Raw genomic sequence first — 26295 nt, forward strand, 5'->3', positions numbered from 1 at the left:
ATAGAAAAGGCAGATATGAGTGTATAACTTGATGGATTTCCACAAAGTGAACACATCCATGTAACCAGTACACATATTGAGGAAGAGAATGTTGCTAGCACTCCAGAAGCCGTCCTTGTACCCTTCTCTTTATTACCCTAAACATCATCACTATCCTGACTTAGAACATCATGAAGTAGTTTCACTTGTCTTTGTATTTGATCTAAATGGAGCACACAACATGTGTTTGAGTCCAGCTTCTTTCATTGACTTTTCTTTTAAAAAAGCAAAACAAAGCATACCAAGTGACATATTATCAGCTTGTACTTTGTACTGTGTAATATAAGGCAGTGGTTTTGATTTGTTTAAGGTAGAGAATTTTAAAATTTTACACTGCAATAAAAGATTTCTGTTTTGTTCTTTCTGTTGCTTTAAACATGGGGAAGGTAGGCCTAGGGGACTTCCTATGTGGTATCGGAGTAACTGGTGAAGCTGCTGTTGTGCTGCTCTTTGGAAAAAACTAGGCTTTATACCAGTTTCTCTTTCTTTCTGTTTTGAGACGGACTCTTGCTCTGTCGCCCAGGCTGGAGTGCAGCACGATCTCGGCTCGGCTTACTGCAACCTCTGCCTCCCGGGTTCAAGCGATTCTTCTGCCTCAGCCTCCCGAGTAGGTGGGACTACAGGTGCGCGCCAACACGCCTGGCTAATTTTTGTATTTTTAGTAGAGACGGGGGTCTCACCATATTGGCCAGGCTGGTCTCGAACTCCTGACCTTGTGATCTGCCGGCCTTGGCCTCCCACAGTGCTGGAATTACAGGTGTGAGCCACTGTGCCCGGCCACCAGTTTCTCTTTCATTACACACTACTATGAGGTGTTTGTCTCCCACTTCCATTGTCCAAGAAAAATTTTTATTGCTAAGATTCCAGAGTAATAAGTTGATAAGTACACGCATGCACATATACCCCCCTCTTATATACATATATTTAATACCAGGAATTAAATGTATAATGTGTATTGAAGAAAGTCATGTTAGTACTGCAGAAAGCATTAACGTAGTTTTTAAATGTCCAGTCACTTAGTGTGGTGGCTTCGAAATATGCCATATATTTAGTTGCTTATTTTTATTGGTGTGTTTAGGAATTTGTGGTAATCTCTAATGTATGTTTCACAGGGAGCATTTTAGATGCCAAAGGGTAATTTATTTTTACGTTTTTACCTAAGTTTCAAGGAATTAAGTTTTAGGTTACAGTGTTAGGGCAAATAACCAGGGAGAAACTTAAAGTACAATATAATTATAACAGGTAGGAGTTCAGAGACATTTTATCTTAAGTACATATCCCCTTAATTTTTCTTTCTACTACAAATTTTTACCTTTAACAAATGAGCTATTTTCACAGAACATTTAAATTGGTATTTGCACCAACATTCTAAATCTGGAAAGATGGCATGCTGATGTACACACACAGGTCAGCAGTTTCAGAGGGAAAACATTGTTCTTGGAACTAGTGCTGTTTGTTTTTCCTCTATTGGCATTGGAACTCTTCAAGTTAGTTTTCAAAATATAGAGGAGAGGCAAACATCAGGGTAATTTTTGATGGTTTTGATGGTTTCTTTCCTGATTATATGTGTCACTAATAACTATAATACATTGTTTATCTCTTATATTAATAGTACTTCATTTATGTTAACTATATCTCTAGATGACTCAGATAGTCTTAATACTAAGATTATTGTTATTTGCAATAGAGAGTGATTTTTCATAAAATATGGTAAGTTTCTTTGTAGAGTCAGTGAAGAAGACAACTTTTTGCTGATTTAAATTCAAGGAATATATTTTTTCCCCCATGTCTCAATTTTATGTTTTTAATATGATAGCAAAGCTGTATGAACTTATCCACACTAAATTATAATGGTGTTTGAACATTTTACTGCCCTGGTAAGTTTAAATTTAGCTCTGTTTATTTTTGTTTTTGTTTTTGTTTTTTTTGAGACGGAGTTTCACTCTTGTCACCCAGGCTGGAGTGCAATGATGCAATCTCGGCTCACTACAACCTCTGCCTCCTGGGTTCAAGCAATTCTTCTGCCTCAGCCTCCCAAGTAGCTGGGATTACAGGCGTGTACCACCACACCCGGGCTAATTTTTGTATTATTAGTAGAGACGGAGTTTCACCATGTTGGCCAGTCTGGTCTCCAACTCCTGACCTCAGGTGATCTGCCTGCCTCAGCCTCCCAAAGTGCTGGGATTACAGGCGTGAGCAACCATGCCTGGCCAAATTTAGCTCTTAAATTTTTTTTTTTTTTAACAGTCTCGGTCTGTCCCCCAGGCTGGAGTACAGTGGCGTAATCTCGGCTCACTGCAGCCTCCATCTCCCAGACTTAGGCGATTCTCCTGCCTCAGCCTCCTGAGTAGCTGGGATTACAGGCACGCACCACCACGCCCAGCAAATTTTTGTATTTTTAGTAGAGATGGGGTTTCACCATGTTGGCCAGGCTGGTCTTGAACTCCTCACCTCAAGTGATCCGCCAACCTCAGCCTCCCAAAGGGCTGAGGTTATAGGCATGAGCCACTGCACCTGGCCTAGCTCTTATAAATGTGCCATTTATTTATCATTTATTAAAGATGTATAGGGAGGATCATTGAAGGACCTAGAGTTTGTAAATATAGAGGAGGCAAAACTTTACCCATACCCTCTAAAAGCCTCCACCTGGTTCTGAGAACTAAATGGACATAAGGCATTAGCAGGAGAAAAGTATACAGATTTTTACATGTACATAGGAACCCCCATGGGAGAATGAAGACTTAAAGAAGTGACAAAATCTAAGTGCTTATATACTAGGTTGAACACAGAGGAAATTGTGGAAAAGTAAGTAAAACATATGGGGAGACCAAAGGAAGATGAGTTATTTTAACAAATGTTGTTTGTACAGAATTGTCTTAGCCTCCGTTCCGTCTCTTGTGGTCAGAATGTTGCTTTCCTCCTGCTACATAGAGGGCATCTTTCACAAGGGAGTTTTGTTTCTTGATTTCAAGAAGGGGAGGTCAGAGGCCAGCTGCAGTGGCTCAGGCCTATAATCCCAGCACTTTGGGAGGCCGAGGTGGGCGAATCATTTGAGGCCAGGAGTTTGAAACCAGCCTGGCCAACATGGTGAAACCTTGTCTCAACTAAAACTACAAAAATTAGCCAGTGTGGTGGTGGGCGCCTGTAATCCGAGCAACACCAGAGGCTGAGGCAGGAGAATCGCTTGAACCTGGGAGGTGGAGGTTGCAGTGAGCAGAGATCACGCCACTGGACTCCAGCCTGGGGGACAGAGCGGGACTCAGTCTCAAAAAAAAAAATTAGGTGGGGCGTGGTGGCTCACGCCTGTAATCCCAGCACTTTGGGAGGCTGAGGTGAGTGGATTATTTGAGGTCAGGAGTTCAAGACCAGCCTGGCCAACATGGTAAACTCCTGCTACTACTAAAAATACAAAAATTAGCCAGGTGTAGTGGCGGGTACCTGTAGTCCCAGCTACTTGGGAGGTTGAGGCAGGAGAATCACTTGAATCTGGGAGGCGGAAGTTGCAGTGAGCCGAGTCTGAGCCACTGCATTCCAGCCTGGGCGACAGAGCAAAACTCTGCCTCAAAAAAAAAAAAAAAAAAAAAAAAAGGAAGAAAAGGGGAGGTCAGAGCACTCCTTTTTACACCTGCTGTTTTTCAAGTGCGTTTGGCCCAGTATAATCCTTATGCCAAAGTGGTATATTTTGGGGTAGCGTATTCTGCAGTCCTTCATAAGCAATGATAGAGAGTTCTTTTATGGTGATATCCTGCCATGTTTAGAAAAACGAATAGGAGAATGAAGTCAAAAGTAAAGTTTGATAGTAATAATTTGTGTGTGTTTCCAGTAACTTTGTCCATGGTACTTGGAAAGTTTGTCACTTAAGTTCAACTAAAATGTCTTTATCTTAGACTATTTTAATTACTAATCACTTATACCAACCAGTTTAAGAAAGAAGCCTGTGTTCTAGTAAGTACTTGCCAAATTGGTGATAATTAAAATACATTTAAATTGTTTAATTCTATGTGTGGAAATTAGACAAATTATAAAATAACTACTTCATAAATAGAAATTTATTATAATGTTTCAATTGTTTGTTTATGGTTGGTGGTTATGGCTTCCATTAATAAAGGAAGTGGATCCACATGGATCTGCTTTCTGGGTTTTGCTGTTTGTAAGTAAATTGGTATAGAGAAACAAAACTAGCACAGCTACAAGGTCCTAGCTGGTTCTAGAAATGGAATTACTTTTATAGGGATAGCACTATAATTTCAGTAGAAGTTGGTATTTTAAGTGACTTGATAAATCATGTACAGTAACTCCTCATTTAATTTCATATGTAATGAAACCAGCCTTACCATAGGTTAATTGATATAAACAAGAGTTAAGTTCTTAGGGCATATTTCTGGTCACAACACCACAAAACTACTAAATAAAGATCAAAACACTTTTAATATTAAGCATTGAAATAAATATGAGCTATGCATATACTTAAGAAAGATTAATAAAGGGCCGGACGCGGTGGCTCACGCTTGTAATCCCAGCACTTTGGGGGGCCAAGGCAGGTGGATCACGAGATCAGGAGTTCAAGACCAGCCTGACCAACATGGTGAAACCCCGTCTCTTGTATTTTGTAAAAATACAAAAATAAGCTGGGCGTGGTGGTGCATGCCTGTAATCCCAGCTACTCGTGAGGCTGAGACAGGAGAATCACTTGAACCCGAGAGGTGGGGTTTGTAGTGAGCCGAGATCACGCCATTGCACTCCAGCCTGAGCAATCAGAACGAAACTGTCTCAAAAAAAAAAAAATTAATAAAAACAAGTAAGATAGGCCAGTCAAGGTGGCTCATGCTTATAATCCCAGCACTTTGGGAGGCCAAGGCGGGCGGATTACCTGAGGTCAGGAGTTTGCGACCAGCCTGACCAACATGTTGAAACCCTATCTCTACTAAAAATACAAAAACTTAGCCGGGCATGGTGGTGCGCACCTTTTATCCCAGCTATTCGGGAGGCTGAGGTATGAGAATCGCTTGACCCAGGGAGACAGAGGTTGCAGTGAGCTGAGATTGCACCACTGCACTCCAGCCTGGGCGACAGAGCAAGACTCCATCTCAAAAAAACAAACAAAAAAGGGTAATTATTTACCAAGTTTTTCCAGTTCAGGTTGCTGGTGGCTGAAGCTTCTCCCAGCAGCTAAGAGTGCCAGACAGGAACCAGCCCTGGGTAGGACAGCATCCCATCACAGGGCGCGCACGCGTGCGCGCACACACACACACTCTCTCGCTCTCTCTCTCTCTCTCTGTCTGTCTCTCTCTGTCTCTCTCTCACTCGCCATGTGGACACACTGGTGAACGTAATGTGCACAGCTTTGGGATGTGGAAGGAAATGAGTGCCCCAAGAAAACCCACACAGACGGAGGAGAATGGGCAAACTTCACACAGACAGTGATCCTCACCAGGAATTGATTTTTTTCCTCACTAACATAGCTAAATGACATTGAATGAAATGACATTGTTCGAGGACCTGCTATGTATCTGTAGAATTATTATTATTATTATTATTATTATTATTATTATTTGAGACGGAGTCTTGCTCTGCCACTCAGGCTGGAGTATAGTGGCACGATCTCGGCTCACTGCAACCTCCACCTCCCGGGTTCAAGCGATTCTCATGCCTCAGCCTCCCGAGTAGCTGGGACTATAGGTGCGTGCCACCACTCCTGGCTAATTTTTTGTATTTTTAGTAGAGATGGACTTTCACCCTGTTAGCCAGGATGGTCACAGTCTCCTGACCTTGTTATCTGCCCACCTCGGCCTCCCAAAGTGCTGGGATTACAGGCATGAGGCACCACGTCCAGCCTGTAGAATTCTTAATGTGATTTTTATCATATATGATATGGAAATAGGCCAAAAAAAAAAGTACCACCGCGTTTTTGTTTTTCTCAACATTCTCCTTTGGATATTGAATTTTGCCATTGTGTTACTATTGTCCCCTGACAGTTTTATAAAATTCTGTGTAATAGTTAAGCCTGTTTTTGCAAAGATACTGTGACGCATGGGAATAGCAGTATGGCCTTAACTTCTATCACCTTTGTTTTCTATATTTATCTTGTGTGCTCTGCTTGGCTTTGCATTCTGAGAGGGCAGGAATCAAGTCCCCCTCAGAGGTCATTACTGTTGCTAGGTGAACATTAAATAGATACTCCATAAATGAATGCACTCTTGAGTGAATGGTGGGGGAATTGTGTTTATTCATTCAATTTTATGTATTCTTCGCAAAAGGTATTTGTAGCAACTTCTTTGCAAAAGGTATTTGTAGCAACTTTTATTTTTCTTAATTTTGTTTTTTGAGATAGAGCCTCACTCTATCCTTCCCCCCCCAGGCTGGAGTGCAGTGACACGATTTCAGGTCACTGCAACCTGTGCCTCCTGAGTTCAAGTGATTCTCCTGCCTCAGCCTCCCGAGTAGCTGGGACTACAGGTGCCCGCCACCACACTCGGTTAATTTTTGTATTTTTAGTAAAGACGGGGTTTCACCATGTTGGCCAGGCTGGTCTCGAACTCCTGACCTCAGATGATCTGCCTGCCTCAGCCTCCCAAAGTGCTAGGATTACAGGCTTGAGCCACTGTGCCCGGCCTGTAGCAACTTTTAGAAGGAAGTGAGACTGGTAATTTATCATTGTATTTCTCTTTGGTTGAAAGTATGATGAGAAGACAATGTGCACAGTGAGATGATTCAGAAAACTTTACATAGAAAAATGTTTGTAAGAAAGGATTTGAAGTTGGAAAAGGAGATACTAGTTTTAAAATGGACCGTATGAAATTGGACTTCTGAAAAAATATCTATGGTTTATTTTACCCTTCTCTAAACTCACTTCACATTCTCTTGCCACTCATCTTGCAAGAATGTGCCCCAACTTTTACCTTTGACCACCTGCCAAACCCAGGTTCAACCTAGCGACTCCTACCCCACCCTTCAAAGTGTATTTGTAATGGCATTTTTTCCTTGAAGCTTTTAGTTACTTCTTAATTCCATGTGACCTTTTGCTCTTCTGAATTGTTCACTTTTTAAATATTTTTTGTACTTATCAATCCTTTTATAGTAAACATATAAAAATTTCTTAAATCGCCATCTACTTGTAAAGTCCTTAATAAATACTCACTGAACTGAATTGTTGGTTTTCCCACCACCAAGGATAATCAAAATAATGTAATCATAAAGCTTTAGGAGGAGAACATTTAGAAATGCTTTGAGCAGCGGAACCATTTCTTGCATTTAGTATTCAAGGTGACTGTTTTAAGGGGACATCAGTCACTTAGAATGTTTATTGATCAGCCACATTGCATTATATGGCACCTACACATCAATTTCCAGGGACTCAGGCATGTGTGATTGTGTCTTAGAGGCTGTGGTATAAATTGAGTATGTTTTCATCTGAAATAAGTAAAGATTACTTGGGTCAAGAGGGGAGTGAATTCAACACTTGGAGGAAAGACGTGATTTGAGCTCTGATTAGATGTGAAATTTGGTTTAGCTGAAAATGGAGAGATGGAGGGGCAGGTCCTCTCATGAGAGAACGAGGGAAAGAGTAAATTGAGTTGGGCGTGCAAGGATGTGGGCATAATAGAATGAAAGTATGAAGAAATGAGCAGTGAGAAACTCCTAATTATGCATGGCATTTATCATGTACCTCTCTTCTTAGAAAGCTCAAATTTCTACATTTTTGGTCCCCTTGGAGTAGAAAACAAATGACCTTATTTCCTATTCTGCTCTTCTGCTCTTTGGGGATGTTGGCATTCCAGATATAAAGTGATTAATGTTAATTACTTATCATTACCAAAAGCCCACATTTCCAGGTTTTATTGAAAGATTTTAGTTTTTGTTTTAATACATAATTCATGAAGACTTCTTTTAATGGAAATAGTGATAATTCATTAGCATAGTGAAATAAAGAGTGGCATGCTAAAACATTTTTGCAGTTCATTTGATCGATTTAAACAGCAGCACTTAGAACAATTTCAGCTTCTTTGAAGACACTCTGCTATATAAAAAACGTTAGAGGCAAGCCAGCTGCAGACTGCTGAAGAAAGAGTAAAGCCTATGTAAAAGAAAAACAGCACAAATGCTGCTCAGGGTTAGAGATAACCTTGGGAAGGAATTTCCACTACCAGGGTTCCATGAGGCTTGCCAAATGTTTAAGGAATTTCATGGAATGTATGGAATGTCTTTTTGTCAGTTAACTGTTCCCAGAACTGGAAGTTCCTTTCTTATACAGCTTTGCTTTTCAGATGGAATTGTGATCCTCTTGGGAAGCTTTCCATTTCACAAGACTCCCATTTTCCTTCCCAGAGAATTTGAGCAAAGCAGAGCCAGCAGGTGGTGCTTGGGGCTCCGTGATGATATAGCCTTTGGTTCTGTTCTTGCCTAATGCTGCCGACCTAATTTATGGCAATGATGGCCCATTTTCGTATTCCCTCATATAGCACATTTTGAAGAGGGAGCTCAGAAACAAAATATCAGCCACGCTATATTAAATTACAGTTTGCCCTGTTGACTTTTTGGGATAGTTTAAGATGTTCTTTAACGTTTATTCCCACTTAAATAGAAGGGAGAGGGGCTGGTATCTTCAAAAGCCTTGGTTTGATTCCAATTCAGTTATTATATTCTGTCCACTTCCATTCTTTGAGCTCTGTTGAGCTCTTTGCTGTATTCTCTGAGCTTTAACTTAACTGCAAGAGTTTAATGCCAACACTGTATTTGTAGATATTTGCTATTCTGAGTGGTAATCAACTTTACTCTGCACAGCTCCTAGCGGATAGTAATAAGTATAGAGTAAGAGGGCCAAACTGATGCTTATTTTGTTGATGGTGAAGTGTCATCATAACTTGGGGCTTGGGAACATAATTAACATCTTTGCTGATGACTTCTGAAATAATTCTTTGGTTGCCAGTATGAGAATGCTGATGGAGACCAGTACTCCTCTCCTCCCTCTCTCTGCTACTTCATGTCAAATAAACACATCTAACTTTGGAGCTCATTCAGACAACACACACGTATCAGTTTTGAAAACTAAGGACCCATGAAAATTTTTGTTTTTCTTTAGTGGCGGTAATTTTGATGTCACTCACCGTGCTCTAAACTAATGGAGCTTTGAATGGGAGGAGTCACATTCCTCTTGTCATTTCTCTGGAGTGGTGAGGATGATGACACCAGAGCTGGCAGGATATTTGACAGTGACCTCTGTAAAAGCAGGGCACACCCATTCCTCCCTGGTGATGTCTTTTGGACATATAATTAATAAGAAAATCTTGGGGAAAGGCTGACTTTCTAAATAGTTGCTTTTTTCCCCCTTTAAACTTTGTCAGAATGCATATTTATACTTCTCATATTGCGTGTGTGTGTGTGTGTGTGTGTCTGGAAGTGCAGCAAAGGGGAGATACTGTCTGATACATGTGATAAATATGTGCATGTTCAGATGCACTATTTCATTCAGTGCAAAGTTTTTCATAGGCAAATACCAGTGTCTTCTTGACATGCTCTGTGATTAGACTTTAAGCATTCTTTAAAACCACAGGGCTTCTTTCTCCTTAATAATTTGGTCTACTTAATGTTTCCCAATTACCTTGTAGTTTTTGCTTTCCAAATCAGTGTTTCACAAAATGATTCATGAAATGCCTACATCAGAATCACCTGTAGTGTTTATTGGTGCTGTGGTTTGAATGTGTCCTCCAAAGTTAATGTGTTGGAAACTTAATCCCCCATGCAACAGTATTAAGAGGTGGGACTTTAAAGAGGTGATTAGGCCATGAGAGCTCTACCTTCATGAATGTATTAATGCCCATTATCAAAGGGCCTGAGGCTGTGAGTTTGCTCTCTTGCTCTTTCTGCTCTTCTGCCGTGGGATGACACTGCAAGAAGGCCCTCAACAGATGCCAGCATCTTGAAATTGGACTTCCCAACCTTCAGAACTGTGAGAAATCAATTTTTTCTTTATAAATTACCCAGTCAGTGGTATTCTGGGTTTGTGTGTGTGTGTGTGTGTGTTTTGAGACAGTGTCTTACTCTGTCACCCAGGCTGGAGTGCAGTGGTGTGATCTCAGCTCACTGCAACCTCCGCCTCCTGGGTTCAAGCGATTCTCCCACCTCAGCCTCCTGAGTAGCTTGGATTACAGGCGTGTGCCACCACGCTCGGCTATTTTATTTTTAGTAGACGGGGTTCACCGTGTTAGTCAGGATGGTCTCGATCTCCTGACTTCGTGATCTGCCCACCTTGGCCTCCCAAAGTACTGGGATTACAGGCGTGAGCCACTGCCCAGCTGGTATTCTGTTATAGCAACACAAAATAGATTAAGATAACTGGAAACACAGAAGCCTGTTTTTCATCCCAGACCTGAATCAGAACTTACAGTGATGGGGCCCAGGAATCTGCATTATAACAGTGAATGCTGAAGTTTGAGAAATAGCCATATCATACGATTCTTTTTAAATGGTCTGTCTTCCAGTCCCCCTCTGTCTATTGAACTCCTACTCATGTTCCTTAGATAAAAGTTTTCACTTTTGTAAACACTCATGGTACTTCCTCCCCCCACCCCCCAATGCCGCCAGTAAGTTTTCAGTTTTCACCTTCTGCTTTATTTTATAAGAGCTTTGTTCTCAAATTGTTTCAAGTTCCTGGAGGGTGAAAACCATGTCTAATTCACATTTGTATACTTCCAGCACCTTTGTGCATAGTAAGAACTCACGGAATGTTTAGTGAATAATGGTTCAACCCTAGCATCAGACTTTTATTATACCTAGGAAACTTCTGGGTGTTAGGGTTTCTTTTTTCCCCATTTAGCTATGAGATATGCTTAGCCTATTTGTTATATGGTGTTTAGGCTACTGTCTAAGCATGTTTTCATGACCTAATTATTCTCACTGAGTTTTGCTTATGCGCACTTTCTCATTTGTTTGGTAATCCAATATCCTTGATATAGATGCTATTTGGTTTTCCTTTTTATATATCTTTATGTGACTTGAGTGGGATTTTATCCAAGTATACTTGTGAATCTTCTCTCCTTTGGTTTGAGAAGAGGAACAGAAATAGTGATCCATTTTCTGCCTTTTTAAGGAATTTTTTTGTTTTGTTTTGTTCTTGTAATATCATTGGCAATTAATGGGCTAACTATGGGCAGGTATGTTGGTGAGAAAATGAAAAAAAAATGTAGTCATGGATAAATTGAGTAAAGAAACCATCTCAAAACAGAGATGTTTAAGTGTAACGTGATAACATATTTCTTGGTTTTTGATTCTTATATTGCTAATTTATTAAATAATCAAAATGACAAATTTATGCAGCTTATGACTCATTGTTTTCCTGAATTTAGTTAGTGCAGGCTTACTATAGATCTAGTGGCTGCTGTTTTCACGTAATTACCATCTTACGATCTGGAGTGGTTCTCTATGTAATTTACTTACTGGACTCATGGAGCCTGCCACTGCGTACCTCCCTCTCCACCATGGGCAGGAGCTGTGCCTTATTTGTTATTGTATCCATAGGATTAACCCAGCCTAAGGTTTGGCACATAGTAACCAGTAAGAACCTCTTGTTTGAATTACTTTAATTATTTTTGTTGTTGTTGTTTGTTTGAATTATGTTAAAAGAGGGATTAAGGTAAGTTTTCTCTTTAGGGCTGGGTGTAGTAGTCCCACGTACTGTGGACACTGATGTGTGGGAATTGCTTGAGCCAAGAAGGTCAAGGCTGCAGTGAGCTATGATCACACCACTGCACTCTAGCCTGGGTGACAGTGACACCTCATCACTTTAAAAAATAAATAATAAAGGTTTTTTTTAATTAAAGAATTCTTCTCTTTAGGGAATGTTTTAATTTGCCTTTACAGCAAAATGTCCATGGCAATTATTGTCAACACTGAGAATTCTCTATTTCTTTGATTATTACTTTTGGAAAATTATGTCTATGAGTTTTAGCTTTGGTATATTTATTCTGATTTTCAACATCTGTAGCAGTTCTTAAGAAAATTATAAAATTCTTTCATGGCTGTAAATTTTAATTTTTACCTAAGTAAAATATGCTTGTGCTTATTTTTGTTTTCTAGTTATATGAAAAGGTGATATGTTTATTTTACTTGTACCAGGAGTCATTTATGGTGACTAGGATTCAGATAGGATGATTTGTTTATTTTGGCTCAAGTGTTGACAAGCTGGTTGCGTGCCACATTAGCATTCGTGCACTGCTAAGCCTCCCAGATGATGGCAGATGCTCACTGGGAACAAGGCTGGTGGACTCCTTGGCCCTTGAAACAGAAGGGCATATGTAAGTTCATGTGGATTCATTTTAGAAGTCATATAGGGACGACAGGAAAAGCACTGCACCAAGAAACTGAGAAGACGTGAGAGTTCAGTTACAGGCCAATAGAGTTTGGGGGTGTGGACAACAGTGTGAAAGCCAAAAGGAGTTGAGTCACGCCTTCTGAAGGGTGGGTGTTCCCAGCAATTCTGAAGCAGGCACAATGAGTCAAATGTTTCTCATGCCAATGCCACCACAGATGAGTCCAAAGGGAACATGGGGCAAAAGATGTTCCTTCCTTTCCTCATCCAGGAGAGACAGCCTCTCTCATGCCTTTTAGAAATTATTTGACTTCCTTATGTAACTATTATGGCACATGCAGGTTGCCCTATATCATAGTTGGATTGGGGCAAGAATATTAACACATGGCTGTAGGACAGACTTACCAAGCCAAAGAAGCACCACACGAAAGGAATCGGAATTTGAGGAGTTCATGGAAAAGGAAGTTGCTTACTGGGGGTCTGTGTCTCTCATTCATTCACTTAATTTTTTTTTTTTTTTTTTTTTTGAGATGGTGTCTTGCTCTGTCACCCAGGCTGGAGTGCAGTGGCGCAATCTCAGCTCACTGCAAGCTCTGCCTCGCAGGTTCACGCCATTCTCCTGCCTCAGCCTTCTGAGTAGCTGGGACTACAGGCGCCCGCCACCCTGTCTGGCTAATTTTTTTTGTATTTTTAGTAGAGACGGGGTTTCACCGTGGTCTCGATCTCCTGACCTCGTGATCCGCCTGCCTCGGCCTCCCAAAGTGCTGGGATTACAGGCTTGAGCCACCACGCCCGGCCATTCACTTAACTATTGTTTCTAAAGAGCAAGTATATTCAATATACATTTTTAAAAGTACTTTGATACACTTCCCAAGATTATTTCTTCTAAAGATTAAAAAAAAAAAGTTACTCTGTCAAACTTTAATGGTCTGAAAACCACAAGGTGTGCTCTTCAGAACAACAACATGTGCTTGGTTTTGTAAATTCTTTTGGAAAAAAGTAAAGAGAAACATAAAGTAAGTGTAACTCATTTTTACCTAAGCTTTTCTATTTTATTGGAAAAGCATTAAGCTTTCTCTTTTTGTTCTCCCTTCCCCTAGTATATAAAATTTATTTAAATTGAATGGGTAAGGTTGATTTTATCTATTTATGTATTTATTTATTTTTGAGAGAGCAAGACCACATCTCAAAAGAAAAAAGAAAGGATGACTTATTATTTAATAAATGTTGGTAACATAGCTAGCTACCAGAAAGAAAATAGTTGGCCATCCACCTGACATTTCTTGTAAAACATGTCAGGTGGAATTAGGATCCAAATGTAAAAAATAAAATATATAGACATGTTGGAAGAAAACGTTAAAAGAACATCTGTACCACTTTAGGTGGAGTGAGAGGACCTTCTCGAGCAAAATTAAAAACAGAGATCCCATAAAGGAAGAGATTGCCAAATATGAGCAAATAAAAATGAAAAGTTAGTGTGTGGCAAAAGTCACCATGAACAGAGTGGGAAACAACCAGACAGAAGGCTGGGAGGGTGTGTTTGTAGCATTTGACAGTACACGGCAGGTGGTATTCAGGGAATGCCTGCAAACTAAGTGGCAGGTGAATAGTCCATTAGAAAAGTGGGCAAAGGATATGAATGTGTATCTCAAAGAAGATTTGCAATTACCATTTTCTTCTTTGCAAAAAGCAGCTCAACTTTACTGCAAAATAAAAATGGAAATGACTTGCGTAATTTTTGCCCATTAGATTGGCAACAGTTGAAAAGATGCTAACGTTAAATGCTAGCATGGGGAAAGGGACCCTCTCTTACATGGCTGAATGGGAGTATGAATTTCTGTAACTTTTTTTTTGTAGTTTTGTAGTACATATTTAAACTGTACATACTCTTGGGGCCATCAGTTATACTTTTAGAAGTATAGGTTCACAGTCCCTTATTAAAACTCTTGAGGACAATTGTGTTTTCAGATTAAATGGAGATAACATGGTGCATATACTGTACATTATGTAACACCTCCAGCAGGGTTTGAGAAAGCACCCCATAAGTAGACACATTCATATTTCTAGAGAGATCAAATGAATATTCACATCAGTTCAGATCAGCTTTTGCCACCACGTGAGTCAATTAAAAATCTTTGAATTTTCAGTCTCTTGGATTTCAGAATTAAGGATAAGGCCTATTAGGCACCTGTAAGTACTGTAAAGTAAAATCATTAATGCACAACCAGATACATGAGTGGATGTTTCTTGCAGAATTGTAACGGCAGAAAAACTGAGAGTACTCCTAATGTCAATCAGTGGAGGAATGGAATACATTATGGTACATTTGTACTCTGTGTATTATGCAGCTGTCAAAAAGATTGAGTTAGGTTTTTATGTACTGACTCAGTAAGATGATTTGTTTGTATTCGGTGAGTAAACAATTTGTAGAAAAAATACATGTGGTATAATCTGATTCAAAAAAATGTGGAGGGGGCTATCTCCTATTTGTGCAGCTGTAAGGAGGAAAAGCTTTGGAAGGATATAAACCAAACTATTGACACTGCTTATCTCAGGAGGGTAGGATTTGAAATGAAGTGGGAGAGGCTGTTAACTTTTTCTTTATGTGCTTCTATAGTTTGACTCACTTTGTTAAAATGAGCATTATTGTTTTGGTAATCAAATAAAATCTTTCCCTTAAAAGAAAATACAGTGAGTCTTACAGAGCACTGACAGCCTGGCAACTCCCCACTAAGGCAGAGCCACTCAAAGCCATTAGGGATCCTGCTTTTCATAATTGATGCAAAGTAGGGGGCAGGCCCAGAGTGACGCTTACAAGTCCAGCTGTTGAGCAGCTCCTTCATTACTTAATACTGAAGCCTAATAATTTCCAAAGTGGGCTAGCATGTGCCCCACAGAGGAAAAAACAAGTTAAACACGGGCTGTTACTGTGAAACAGAAATTTACCTACCTAGGGAGTCTTTTTAATTGACCCACTTGTGGTGAATAATATTGATTTCTCTCTATTAGAATCATTGGCTAAAACAAGTATGGTTTTCTCTTCCTGGGTGTTACTTGTGACACCCATTTTGAGCACATTTAGAATAGGTTTAAAAGTACAACTACTTCCATCATACTGTTATTTTAGTCAAGTTTTCAAGTGTATATGTCCCTAGTTCCTGGAAGAAAAATTATTCAAGACTTAGATATATCTAAAGCTAATTAATATTATGTCTCCAAATAGTCATCATGCTGTTTATTTGGTTTTATTTCCTAAATATGTACAAGCATATATAGCCATTCTCTGTGACTCACATGCAAAAATGGCTTTGTACATACATTTTTGAGTATAGATTGAATAAATGTTAAGAAAATGAAAAAGATTAAGCACATCTTATGACAAAACAAGCCCAGAAGGAGGAAGTATGTGAGGATTGGTAACATTTGTGTATATTTGTTTCTTTCTTTCAACTTTGATACTGTAAAACATTGGCTTTTTTGTTTTCTTTCCTGCCCTTGGATAAAAATGGCTCCACTTCATTTTCTAATGACTATTGACTCCCAACTAGTTTTTTAGAGGCCAGAATCAAATAAGCTTGTTGAACCGTGGTTTACTTGTTTTAAAAAGCTTCATATTGGCTGGGCGTGGTGGCTCATGCCTGTAATCCCAGCACTTTGGGAGGCTGAGGTGGGTGGATCACAAGGTCAGAAGTTCGAGACCAGCCTGGCCAATATGGTGAAACCCTGTCTCTACTAAAAATACAAAAATTAGCCGGGTGTGGTGGCACATGTCTGTAGTCCCAGCTACTCGGGAGGCTGAGGTAGAAGAATCGCTTGAACCTGGGAGGCAGAGGTTGCAGTGAGCTGAGACAGCACCACTGCATTCCAGCATGGGTGACAGTGAGACTCCATCTCAAAAACAAAACAAAACAAAACAAAAACTTTATATTTACCTAATAAAGGTAGGGAAGTTGGATGCATGAATTTGGTGCATTTAAACTTTTCTGATTAATTTAAGAAACTAAACACTCTTCCCTTTTATAGAGTTAAATAATTTGCTTAAGGGAGTAGCTTGGAAGATTACACCTCAAAATTTAGTAACTGGGGGAAAATTCCATTTAAAGCCAAGTGTAGACAGTAATACATTTACATGGTCTACTGTTGTCTAGATTAAAAGGGAAACTAAGAAAATACAGGGACGGAACTGATTGCTCTATTCTCTCAATAGCAGTTTGAAGGTATGTGCTGTTCTGGCTCTGCCATTGATTAGTCATGGCTGTGAAGCTGGAGAAAGGAAGGAAAAGGTAGGAACACTAGTAGATCACACCCCTAGATAGTTTAGCACATTTTGTGTCTAAATGTACAGTGTCATTATTACCATACTTTCATTTTATAATGTAAATATAGTAGGAGGTGCAAATTAAAGCAGCGTTAGTAATTTAATAGTGATAGTATTAGCTTAATTCTACCATCTCTTCCCTGTCCCCACTTTGACCTTCTGTCACTTGAGGGCCCCACCCTTGGCAAACAGTCATGCACATTGTTTGTTTGTTTAATTTATTTATTTTAGAGACAGGGTCTTGCTCTATGGCCCAGGCTGGAGCACAGTGGCACGATCACAGCTCATTATTGCCTCAAGCTCCTGGGCTCAAGTGATCCAACGGAGTAGCTAGGACTACAGGTACACACCACCACACCCAACTAATTAAAATTTTTTTTTTAGTAGAGATGGGATCTTGCTATGTTGCCCACTCTGGTCTCGAGCTCCTGGCCTCAAGTGGTCCTCCTGCCTCAGCTTCCCAAAGTGCTGGGGTTACAGGTGTTAGTCATGGCACCAGCCTTTGCACTTTGTTATAGGGCACTTAGGATACCTAGTTTGAAAGAGACTTCGGGTTTGTTTGCAAACATACTACAATTATAGTTTTCTGTCTCTGTAGATTATCAAGTATATTTAGTTGATTGTGCTTTTCTGTGACACTTGGTATCAGTAACTAAAAGTGTGCCTTTGGAGTAAGTCAGACCTGAGTGATGCTCATTGCTGTTTGCTAAATATAATACTGTGACTGAAATAACTTCATTTTAATAATTAAGATTACTCTTGATTATGTGCTGCATAAATGTTAACTTCCTTTCTGTAGTGTGAACTCTGTATTGTAGAACAAATGAACATGAGTTATATTTTTTTCTTTAAAACATACTGCTTGTCCTGGAAAATGAAGTCAGTCTTTTCAGGTTGTTGAGTAGTTTGGGAGCACTGAGCTATGCTTGAATTGGTTTGAAGGTAAATATAGTGTTCAGAATATTCACTGTCCTCCATTACTCATACTGCTACTCTTGGTAGGGGAAAATGAGAAAGAAAAGATAGTGCTTTCCTGAGGCCATTCTTTGACCTGTGGCTTAGAATTATGAGTGATAGATATTTATTATATTAAACTCTTTAATAAGGTTTAATAAAAGAGGAGGAGGAGAGATGAAAAGTAGTAATGACATCAAAAGGCAGTAGATTCATAATTGCATGCAGTAGTCATACAGTTTCTCTGGGCCTGTTTTTTTTTTTTTTTTTTTTATGTATGAGCTTGGAAAATTAAAGAAAATGACATCAAAGGCCCCTTCTCATTTTTCGGTAACACATGAGAAAAAAGAAAGATATATCCACTGCTTTAGTCTGTTTGGGCTGCTATATCAATTTACCTTAGAATGGATAGTTTATAAACAACAGAAATTTATTTCAGTTCTAGAGGCTGTGAAGTCCAGGAACAAGGCACCAGCAGGTTTGGTGTCCGGTGAGGACTCATTCTGTGCTTCAAGGATGCAGCTTTCTCCTTTCGTCCTCACGTGGCTGAAGGGGCAAGGCAGCTCCCTTCAATTTATTTTACAGGGGCACTAATCCCAATTGTAAGGACAGACCCTCATGACCTAATTACCTCCTAAAGACCCTACCACTTATCACATTGGGGATTAAGTTTCAACATGGGAATTTTGTTTTTTGTTTTTGTTTTTATTTTATTTTTTCTTTTTTTAGATAGAGTCTCACTGTATTGCCTAGGCTGGAGTACTGTGGCATAGTCACAGCTCACTGCAGCCTCAACCTTCTGGGTTCAAGCTGTCCTCCCACCTCAGCCTCCCAAGTAGCTGGGACCACAGGCACATACCACCCTGCCTGGCTAATTTTATTTTACTTTTTGTAGCGATGGGATCTCCCTGTGTTGCCCAGGCTAGTCTTGGACTCCTGGGCTCAAACAGTCCTCCCTGCTTTGTTTGCCTCCCCAAATGCTGGGATTACAGGCATGATGTTTTTTAAAAGCCACAGGTTTCTTGTCATTTTAAAGCATCAAGTAGAATTGTCCCTGGCTATGATTATAAACTGACCACTGTAGTTAGTACAATCATCATTAAAATATTTTTTAGTAATCTTAAAATCTGTGATGCTCTGATTCTCTTCCACTTATCTACATTGAACAGCTATGAAGAAATATCTGTAGCCTCATTGAATGCAACGGTAGCACTGAAATATTAGTTTAAAATAGAATTATTTAAAATATTTCACAAAATGTGTGTGTGTGTGTATGTATGTGTATATATATATATATATAATTATTTTTTTTTCTTTTTCTTTCTAAAACCAGTCAATTTTATCTTGGAATCTGGGTCTGTGTGCATTTCATCATTTATCTGGCTTACCTGGCCAAGCGTGGTCACTCACACCTGTAATCCCAGTACTCTGGGAGGCTGAGGCAGGTAGACTGCTTGAGCTCAGGCCCTTGAGGCCAGCCTGGGCAACATGGAGAAATCCTGTCTTTACCAAAAATACAAAAATTAGCTGGACGTGGTTGTTCACACCTGTGGTCCCAGCTACTTGCGAGGCTGAGGTGGGATTGCTGGAGCCCGGGAAGTCAAGACTGCAGTGAGCCGTTATCACACCACTGCACGCCAACCTGGCTGACACATTGGACCCTGTCTCAAAATAATGAATGAATTAATTAATAAAAATATCTGGCTTACCTATTATGGGAAAGCTGAAAAGTCTTATATTTTGTTACAGAGACAGATTTCTAGACTTTTCCTCCATACCAGGGTGCTGTCACCTGGCTGTCTCCTTTGCATTCTTTTTAAATGAAGGTAAAGGGAAGAAAGGTCATCCACTCACCCCTTTGATCTCTTATCTCTCATAACTTAAACACTGCTTCCAAGTATGTGTTCACTCATTCCAAATACTCGAGGGAAGTGAATTCTCTGTGGACCTCCCCTCTATCTTTCTCTGAAATGGTATTTGGATCTGCAAATGTCTTATAATCTGACTGCTTTCCACATCTAGAAAGGAAAAGTGGAACTCTAAGAAGGCTAAGGGTTAGTTACCACAAAAGATGTGTTTTAATGTTGGTTGATATGTTCTGATCAAGAACTTAAGTTCTCAGAAACAATCCATGCTTTATTTGATAAGTCTCTGCTGAATACCATGTCCTTCTCTGGGAAGAGTTTGGGGGATTGGCTGCACAGGGAGGAATGCAAAGGGGGTGGGGAATGTAGTGAGAAGGAGCAAGACTTTGAGGATACTTTTAAGTCAGAATCAGCTCTTAAAATTTATAGGTCTAGGGTACGAGTATAAATGGAGAGCCACATACCATATATCTGAATATTTAAGTTATAACCAAGCTAAGAAACTGTTAAGTAAAATATGTTATCTCCCTCTACCTTGTCAAATATAAAAATCATGTCCTGGAAGCACAGATTCCAATTTAGAATCCTCAGACTCCCTGGGATTCTGTACTGAATATGATAACGTGGGCAGAGCTGGCCCAGGGACCCCACCTCTTCTCTTCCCTCCTCCAGCTCCATTCCTCACCATAGGACACTGCAGCCCATATGTCCAAGCTCTGCCCATGCTAGGGCACATGGGTGCACACACTGGTGGGAGGATGAACCCAGGGAAGAACCCACACAAGCTCTGGAGGCAAGGTTGGTGTGCAGGGTAAGGAATTCCAGTCTCCTGCTTACTCTTAGTATGGAGAAGGCACTTCTCCAATGGGAATATAATATGAGCCACATGTAATTTCAATAATATATTCTTATTTAAGCCAATATATCAGTTGTTATCAGTTCTAAAAAGTTAATGAGATAGTTTACATTCTTCTTTTTTGTACTCAGTCTTTGAAGTCTACTCTGTATTTTGTATTTCAAGAACATTTCCATTAGGACTAGTCCCATTTCAGGTGCTCAGTGCTACCTGGCACTTGTGGTATTATACTGGACCTTGCAGCTCTAGGGAAAGGGTGCCCCCGACTCCTTGTTCTGTAGGGGGCACTTGGCACCTAGGACTGAGGGCAGTTCTCTTTACATAAAGCTAGTAGTGTTTTCTCATTTAGCTGATGCAGAGAATGGTTGTATCTCTTTCTCTTTATAATTAGAGGTGGGGGTCATTATCACTTTCACAATGTTTGTATATACATAAAATGAATGGGAGATATTTGTTAAGAGGTTTTTTTTTTCTTTTCCATGTATTTTATTTATTTATTTATTTGTTTATTTATTTATTTTGTTTTGAGATGGAGTCTTGCTTTGTCACCCAGGCTGGAGTGCAGTGGCATGATCTCGGCTCACTGCAACCTCTGCCTCCCTGGTTCAAGTGATTCTCCTGCCTCAGCCAGCCGAGTAGCTGGACTACAGGCACCCGCCACCACGCTCGGCTAATTTTTATATTTTTAGTAGAGATGGGGTCTCACCATTTTGGCCAGGCTGGTCTCGAAGTCTTGACCTCAGGTGATTCATCCGCCTCAGCCTCCCAAAGTGCTGGGATTACAGGCGTGAGCCACTCTGCCAAGCCTTCTTTTCCATTTAAAACTTGTTAATTGCATTTTCCTCATTCAGCATATTGCTGCTTTCCTTTATCCTCAGGAGTGATATCATCCTAGTAAATTTATTTGCACAAATGAATTAAACACCACCCCCCCGCCACATTATTGACCTATACTTTTCCAAAAGCCAATGCTTTCATTTCTCATCTTGAGTAATTACTAGCTCTGCAATCTTTCTGTTCCCCACTTTTGAAAAGTTCGCGTGCTCTATTATCTTGGATAATGTCTAGTGGATTTTTTTTCTTCCTAGAGGAACTTTTTTTTAAGTTAATTTAATTGGATGCAAATTTTAAAACTGGCCCATTCTCCCAAATGGGGAAAAATATCTAGAAAGTGGAATGCTGTTTTTGTTTGAACTAGAGCAGCAGTTTCATCTGTGATGCCTGGGATAAACATTTTATATCAGATAGAGTTGCCAGATTTAGGTTAGGGGATAGGGGAGGAAGCACCAGTTAAATTTGAATTTCATATAAACACTGAATAACTTTTTTCAGTGTAAGTGTGCCCTATGATGCAATGTTTAGGACATACTATTAAAAATATTTATTGTTTATCTGAAATTTAAATTTAACTGGATGTACTGTGTTTTATATGGCAATCTTATTTCAGGACTCCTTTGCTCTCTAAAATATTGAGGACCTTAAGCAACATTTATTTATGTCAATTATATATATCGATATTTGCTGAATTATAAATTTAAACTAAGAAATATAGGCTGGGTGCAGTGGCTCACGCCTGTAATCCCAACAGTTTGGGAGGCCAAGGCGGGCGGATCACCTGAGGTCAGGAGTTGGAGACCAGCCTGGCCAACATAGTGAAACTCTATCTCTACTAAAAATACAAAAATTAGCCAAACATGGTTCTGGGCACCTGTAATCCCAGCTACTTGGGAGGCTGAGGCAGGAGAATTGCAACCCAGGAGGTGGAGGTTGCAGTGAGCCGAGATCATGCCCCTGCACTCCAGCCTAGATGACAGAGCTAGACTCTGTCTCAAAAAAAGAAAAGAAATATTTTAGGGTAGGCACGATGACTCATGCCTTTAGTTCTAACACTTTGGGAGGCCAAGACAGGCAGATGGCTTGAGCCCAGGAGTTCAGGACCAGCCTGGGCAAAATGGCAAAACTTCGTCTCTACAAAAAAAAAAAAAAAAATTAGCTGGGTTTGGTGGTGCGTGCATGTAGTCCCAGCTACTCAGGAGGCTGAGGTGGGAGGATCACCTGAGCCCAGGAAGTTGAGGCTGCAGTGACCCATGATCCCACCACTGCATTCTAGCCTTGTCGATAGAGAACCTTTCTCAAAAAAAAAAAAGAAAGAAATTTTTTAATGTATATTAATTCATTTAGACAGCAATAAACCATATTAACATAAATGACGTTTTTAGTAACTTTTTAAATGAAAAAACAGTTTTTCAAAACAAAAATAGTAAGACGAGTGTCATTGTTTTCTTTTCATTGTCTTACTTTTTTTTTTTTTTTTTTACGGAGTTTTGCTCCTGTCACCCAGGCTGGAATGCAATGGCACGATCTCGGCTCACTGCGACCTCCGCCTCCCAGGTTCAAGCGATTCTCCTGCCTCAGCCTCCTGAGTAGCTGGGACTACAGGCACACACCACCACGCCCAGCTAATTTTTGTATTTTTAGTAGAGACAGGGTTTCACCATGTTGGCCAGGCTGGTCTCAAACTCCTGACCTCATGTGATCCACCTGCCTCAGCCTCCCAAAGTGCTGGGATTACAGGTGTGAGCCACCACGCCCGGCCAGAGTGTCATTGTTTTCTATTTTGGAGAATCTTTTAATATCTGGCTGGATTCTCATATCTCTTTGTGTATTCCATCTGGTGTGCTATTACAAAAGCAGGTACTGTCTGGAAGTCTCCACTGAAATACGAGAGTGACAGTTAGGTGTGTGGAAGAAAGTGGCACAAAGCAAGTAACATTTTAGTATTGTTATAAAAATAGTTTGACCAGCCAGGCACGGTGGCTTATGCCTGTAATCCAGCACTTTGGGAGGCTGAGGCAGATGGATCACGAGGTCAGGAGATCGAGACCATCCTGGCCAACATGGTGAAAACCCGCCTCTACTAAAAATACAAAAAATTAGCCAGGCATGGTGGCGGGTGCCTGTAGTCCCAGCTACTCGGGAGGCTGAGGCAGGAGAACGGCATGAACCCAGGAGGCGGAGCTTGCAGTGAGCCGAGATCGCACCACTGCACTCCAGCCTGGGCGACAGAGTGAGACTTGGTCTCAAAAAAAAAAAAAAAAGTTTGACCATGTAGATCTTCTGAAAGGGTCTTGGGTACCTCTTCTGGGGTCTCCCAAGCCTGCTTTTAGAATCACTGGACTAGGAATAAGAGACTCTGTAATTCTAGCTTGTGTTTTGCAGTGATTATAAATAATCAGAATAGTGGATAGGCTTTTTTTTTTTTTTTTTTTGAGACGGAGTCTTGCTCTATCGCCCAGGCTGGAGTGCAGAGGCGTGATCTCGTCTTACCGCAACCTCTGTCTCCCAGGTTCAAGCAATTCTTCTGCCTCAGCCTCCAGCATAGCTGGGACTACAGGTGCCCGCCAACATGGCTGGCTCATTTTTTTTGTGTTTTTAGTAGAGACGAAGTTTCATCATGTTGGACAGGCTGGTCTTGAACTCCTGACCTCACGTGATCCGCCCACCTCGGCCTCCCAAAGTGCTGGGATTACAGGCATGAGCCACTGCACCTGGCTGAGGACAAGCATTCTTTAAGAAGGCCTAATGGCTCTAATATAAAACAGTTTAAAAACGATTATTCAGATTTAGAAATAATTCTTTCCTAAGTGATTTTTTTTTAATTTAAAATACAATTAGGTCTATTATACTCAGCCATCCAAGTAAACAGGTATTATTTAAAAATCAAGGTAACACTCAACCTGTCAAATAGGTACATTGTCAGCTTTCCGTTTAGAATCAACTTTTATTTAACTATTTAGAATACAGCTTAACATATACTGATTGGGTTGAATTGTGTTTATTTTTAGAGTGTGTGTGTCTCTTCTAGGCAGAGTGCCTACTGTCTAGTATTAGATGTGGGCGGTTTTTAAAGGAGTTAGCATAATGCAGTCACTCCAGTCACTCATCTGATTCTTATCTCGTTTAGAGATGGTGTAGAGGTCGTTGATAGGCCAAATGTAAGAGTGCAGAGAGAAGTAAAAAATTAAAGATAGCTTCTTTAATTGCTTAAGTTGCTTGGGCAACTGTGAAAATGAAAGGGCTATTAACAAAAATAGAGGAAAAAGAAATGCCAGTTTGGAATAAAGATGGTAGGTTCAGTTTGGGGCTGGAAATGTGAGGTAGCTCAGGAGAGGAGCCAGCATGTGATGGGACTGAGATAATTGTTCACACAGGAGTCAAAACATTTCCAAGGAAAACAGTTTAGAGAGAGCATGAAACTGCTAAAAAACCTATCTATGAAGATTACTTCAATTTGGGTTGGGGAAGAAAAGATGAAGAAAAGGAAGGTAATACAGGAGAAGAGGGCTTAAGAGAGCTAAGAAGAAGAAGGGTGGTGTGTGGTCAGCAGCATCAATCAAGTACTGTATTGAGATCGACGAATGACAGTTGGTTCTTTTTTGAGATAGAGTCTCACTCTGTCGCCCAGGCTACATTCCAGGAGTGCAATCTCAGCTCACTGCAACCTCCACCTCCCAGGTTCAAGTGATTCTTGTGCCTCAGCCTCCCGAGTAGCTGGGATTACAGGCATGCACCACCATGCCCGGTTAATTTTTTGTGTTTTTGGTAGAGATGGGGTTTCACCATGTTGGCCAGGCTGGTCCCAAACTTCTGGCCTCAAGTGATCCACTCATCTTGGCTTCCCAAAGTGCTAGGATTACAGGTCTGAGCCACCGGGCCCAGCTGATAATTGGTTCTTGAATTTGGAACTGCAAAGTCCTGGTTACCTTAGAGAGAGTATTGTTTTGATAAGTTTTTATTATTTCAGTTTTGGGTTTGAGAAACATGAAACAGAAGTTTTTGACTTGTCTGGAACAGCACCCACTCCAGAAGGGCTAACGCCAGCTCTGCCTGGTCCCGTTCCTCCTTCACTGGGGCCATTTACACTGTGTTAATTAAGCTAATTGAGATACTGCTAAAAAACTTACTCCAGCAGAATGCACTTCCTGAAATATTCAACCTTATTTTAGAGGGAAAAGTTTGTTTTTAGATAGAATGTTTACATTTTAGGTAAAACACTGGCCTTAGAGTCAGCAGATGTGCATTCCAGTGCTGCTGCTCCTTAACCTCTCTGGGGCCCCCATTTCCTCTTCAGTTGAATTTGGGAGTTGGGCTGGATTATCTGTTAGGCTATGCTAAAATTATGATGTTAATGACATTTGTCTCTTTTTTTCCCTTTTGTTTTGCTGTATTGTAATAGGTTCACCAAGTTGAAGAGTCTTAACCTTTCCAATAATCATTTAGGGGACTTCCCACTGGCAGTCTGCAGTATTCCAACCCTGGCAGAGCTGAACGTGTCCTGCAATGCCCTGCGATCAGTCCCGTCAGCCGTTGGAGTGATGCACAAGTGTGTACTTCAAACCCCACTGGCTGGTATATCCAGAAGCCCCAGGGAAGCTGCATTGGGGGTGTGGCACATGAGATTAGTTAACTTGTTATGTTGGTCATGTAAGTCCTGGCCCCAAATCAAGAGATCAGGGACTGTGTAGTCCATATGGAGTTCATGTGTTGGATTTGTACTCCTTACGGTCTTGTAAAAAAATTAAATATTCTTGTTTAGAACTGAAGATCCCTACAGATGAGTATGTCTAAACATGGAATGTGGGTTATGTTCTCATTTTTCTGAGTTCTATTGAATTCTAAGACTTAGAAATTAATTTTAAGAAATAACAAGGAAAGTCCAAAGGATATCTGAATCAATTCATATCACAGCTCACATTGCTCCCATTTAAGCCTATTCAGATTGGGAAAACTAGTCATAATTTTTCATTTTCAATAAAGGATTAAGATGCTTATCTCTGATTATTTCTTTTTGGTCCATTATTGCCTCAGGCCCTGCCCTTAGGCATTTTGCGAAGAGTAATACATTTTCTGGTAATATGATCTACACTTATGGAACTTGTATGTTGATAATAAAGATGTA

General features: G+C 40.3%; 1 protein-coding gene across 1 annotated transcript in view; it reads left to right on the forward strand.

Moving 5' to 3' along the window:
• Positions 1–26295, forward strand: part of PHLPP1 (PH domain and leucine rich repeat protein phosphatase 1) — a 257199-nt gene that overhangs the window by 152747 nt on the left and 78157 nt on the right. Inside the window, exon 5 of the mRNA XM_054460529.2 lies at positions 25573–25719. Coding sequence (XP_054316504.1) covers positions 25573–25719 — 147 coding nt within the window. The remainder of the gene's footprint in view (positions 1–25572; positions 25720–26295) is intronic.

Source organism: Pongo pygmaeus, chromosome 17 (assembly GCF_028885625.2).
Source record: "Pongo pygmaeus isolate AG05252 chromosome 17, NHGRI_mPonPyg2-v2.0_pri, whole genome shotgun sequence".
Classification (NCBI taxonomy): domain Eukaryota; kingdom Metazoa; phylum Chordata; class Mammalia; order Primates; family Hominidae; genus Pongo; species Pongo pygmaeus.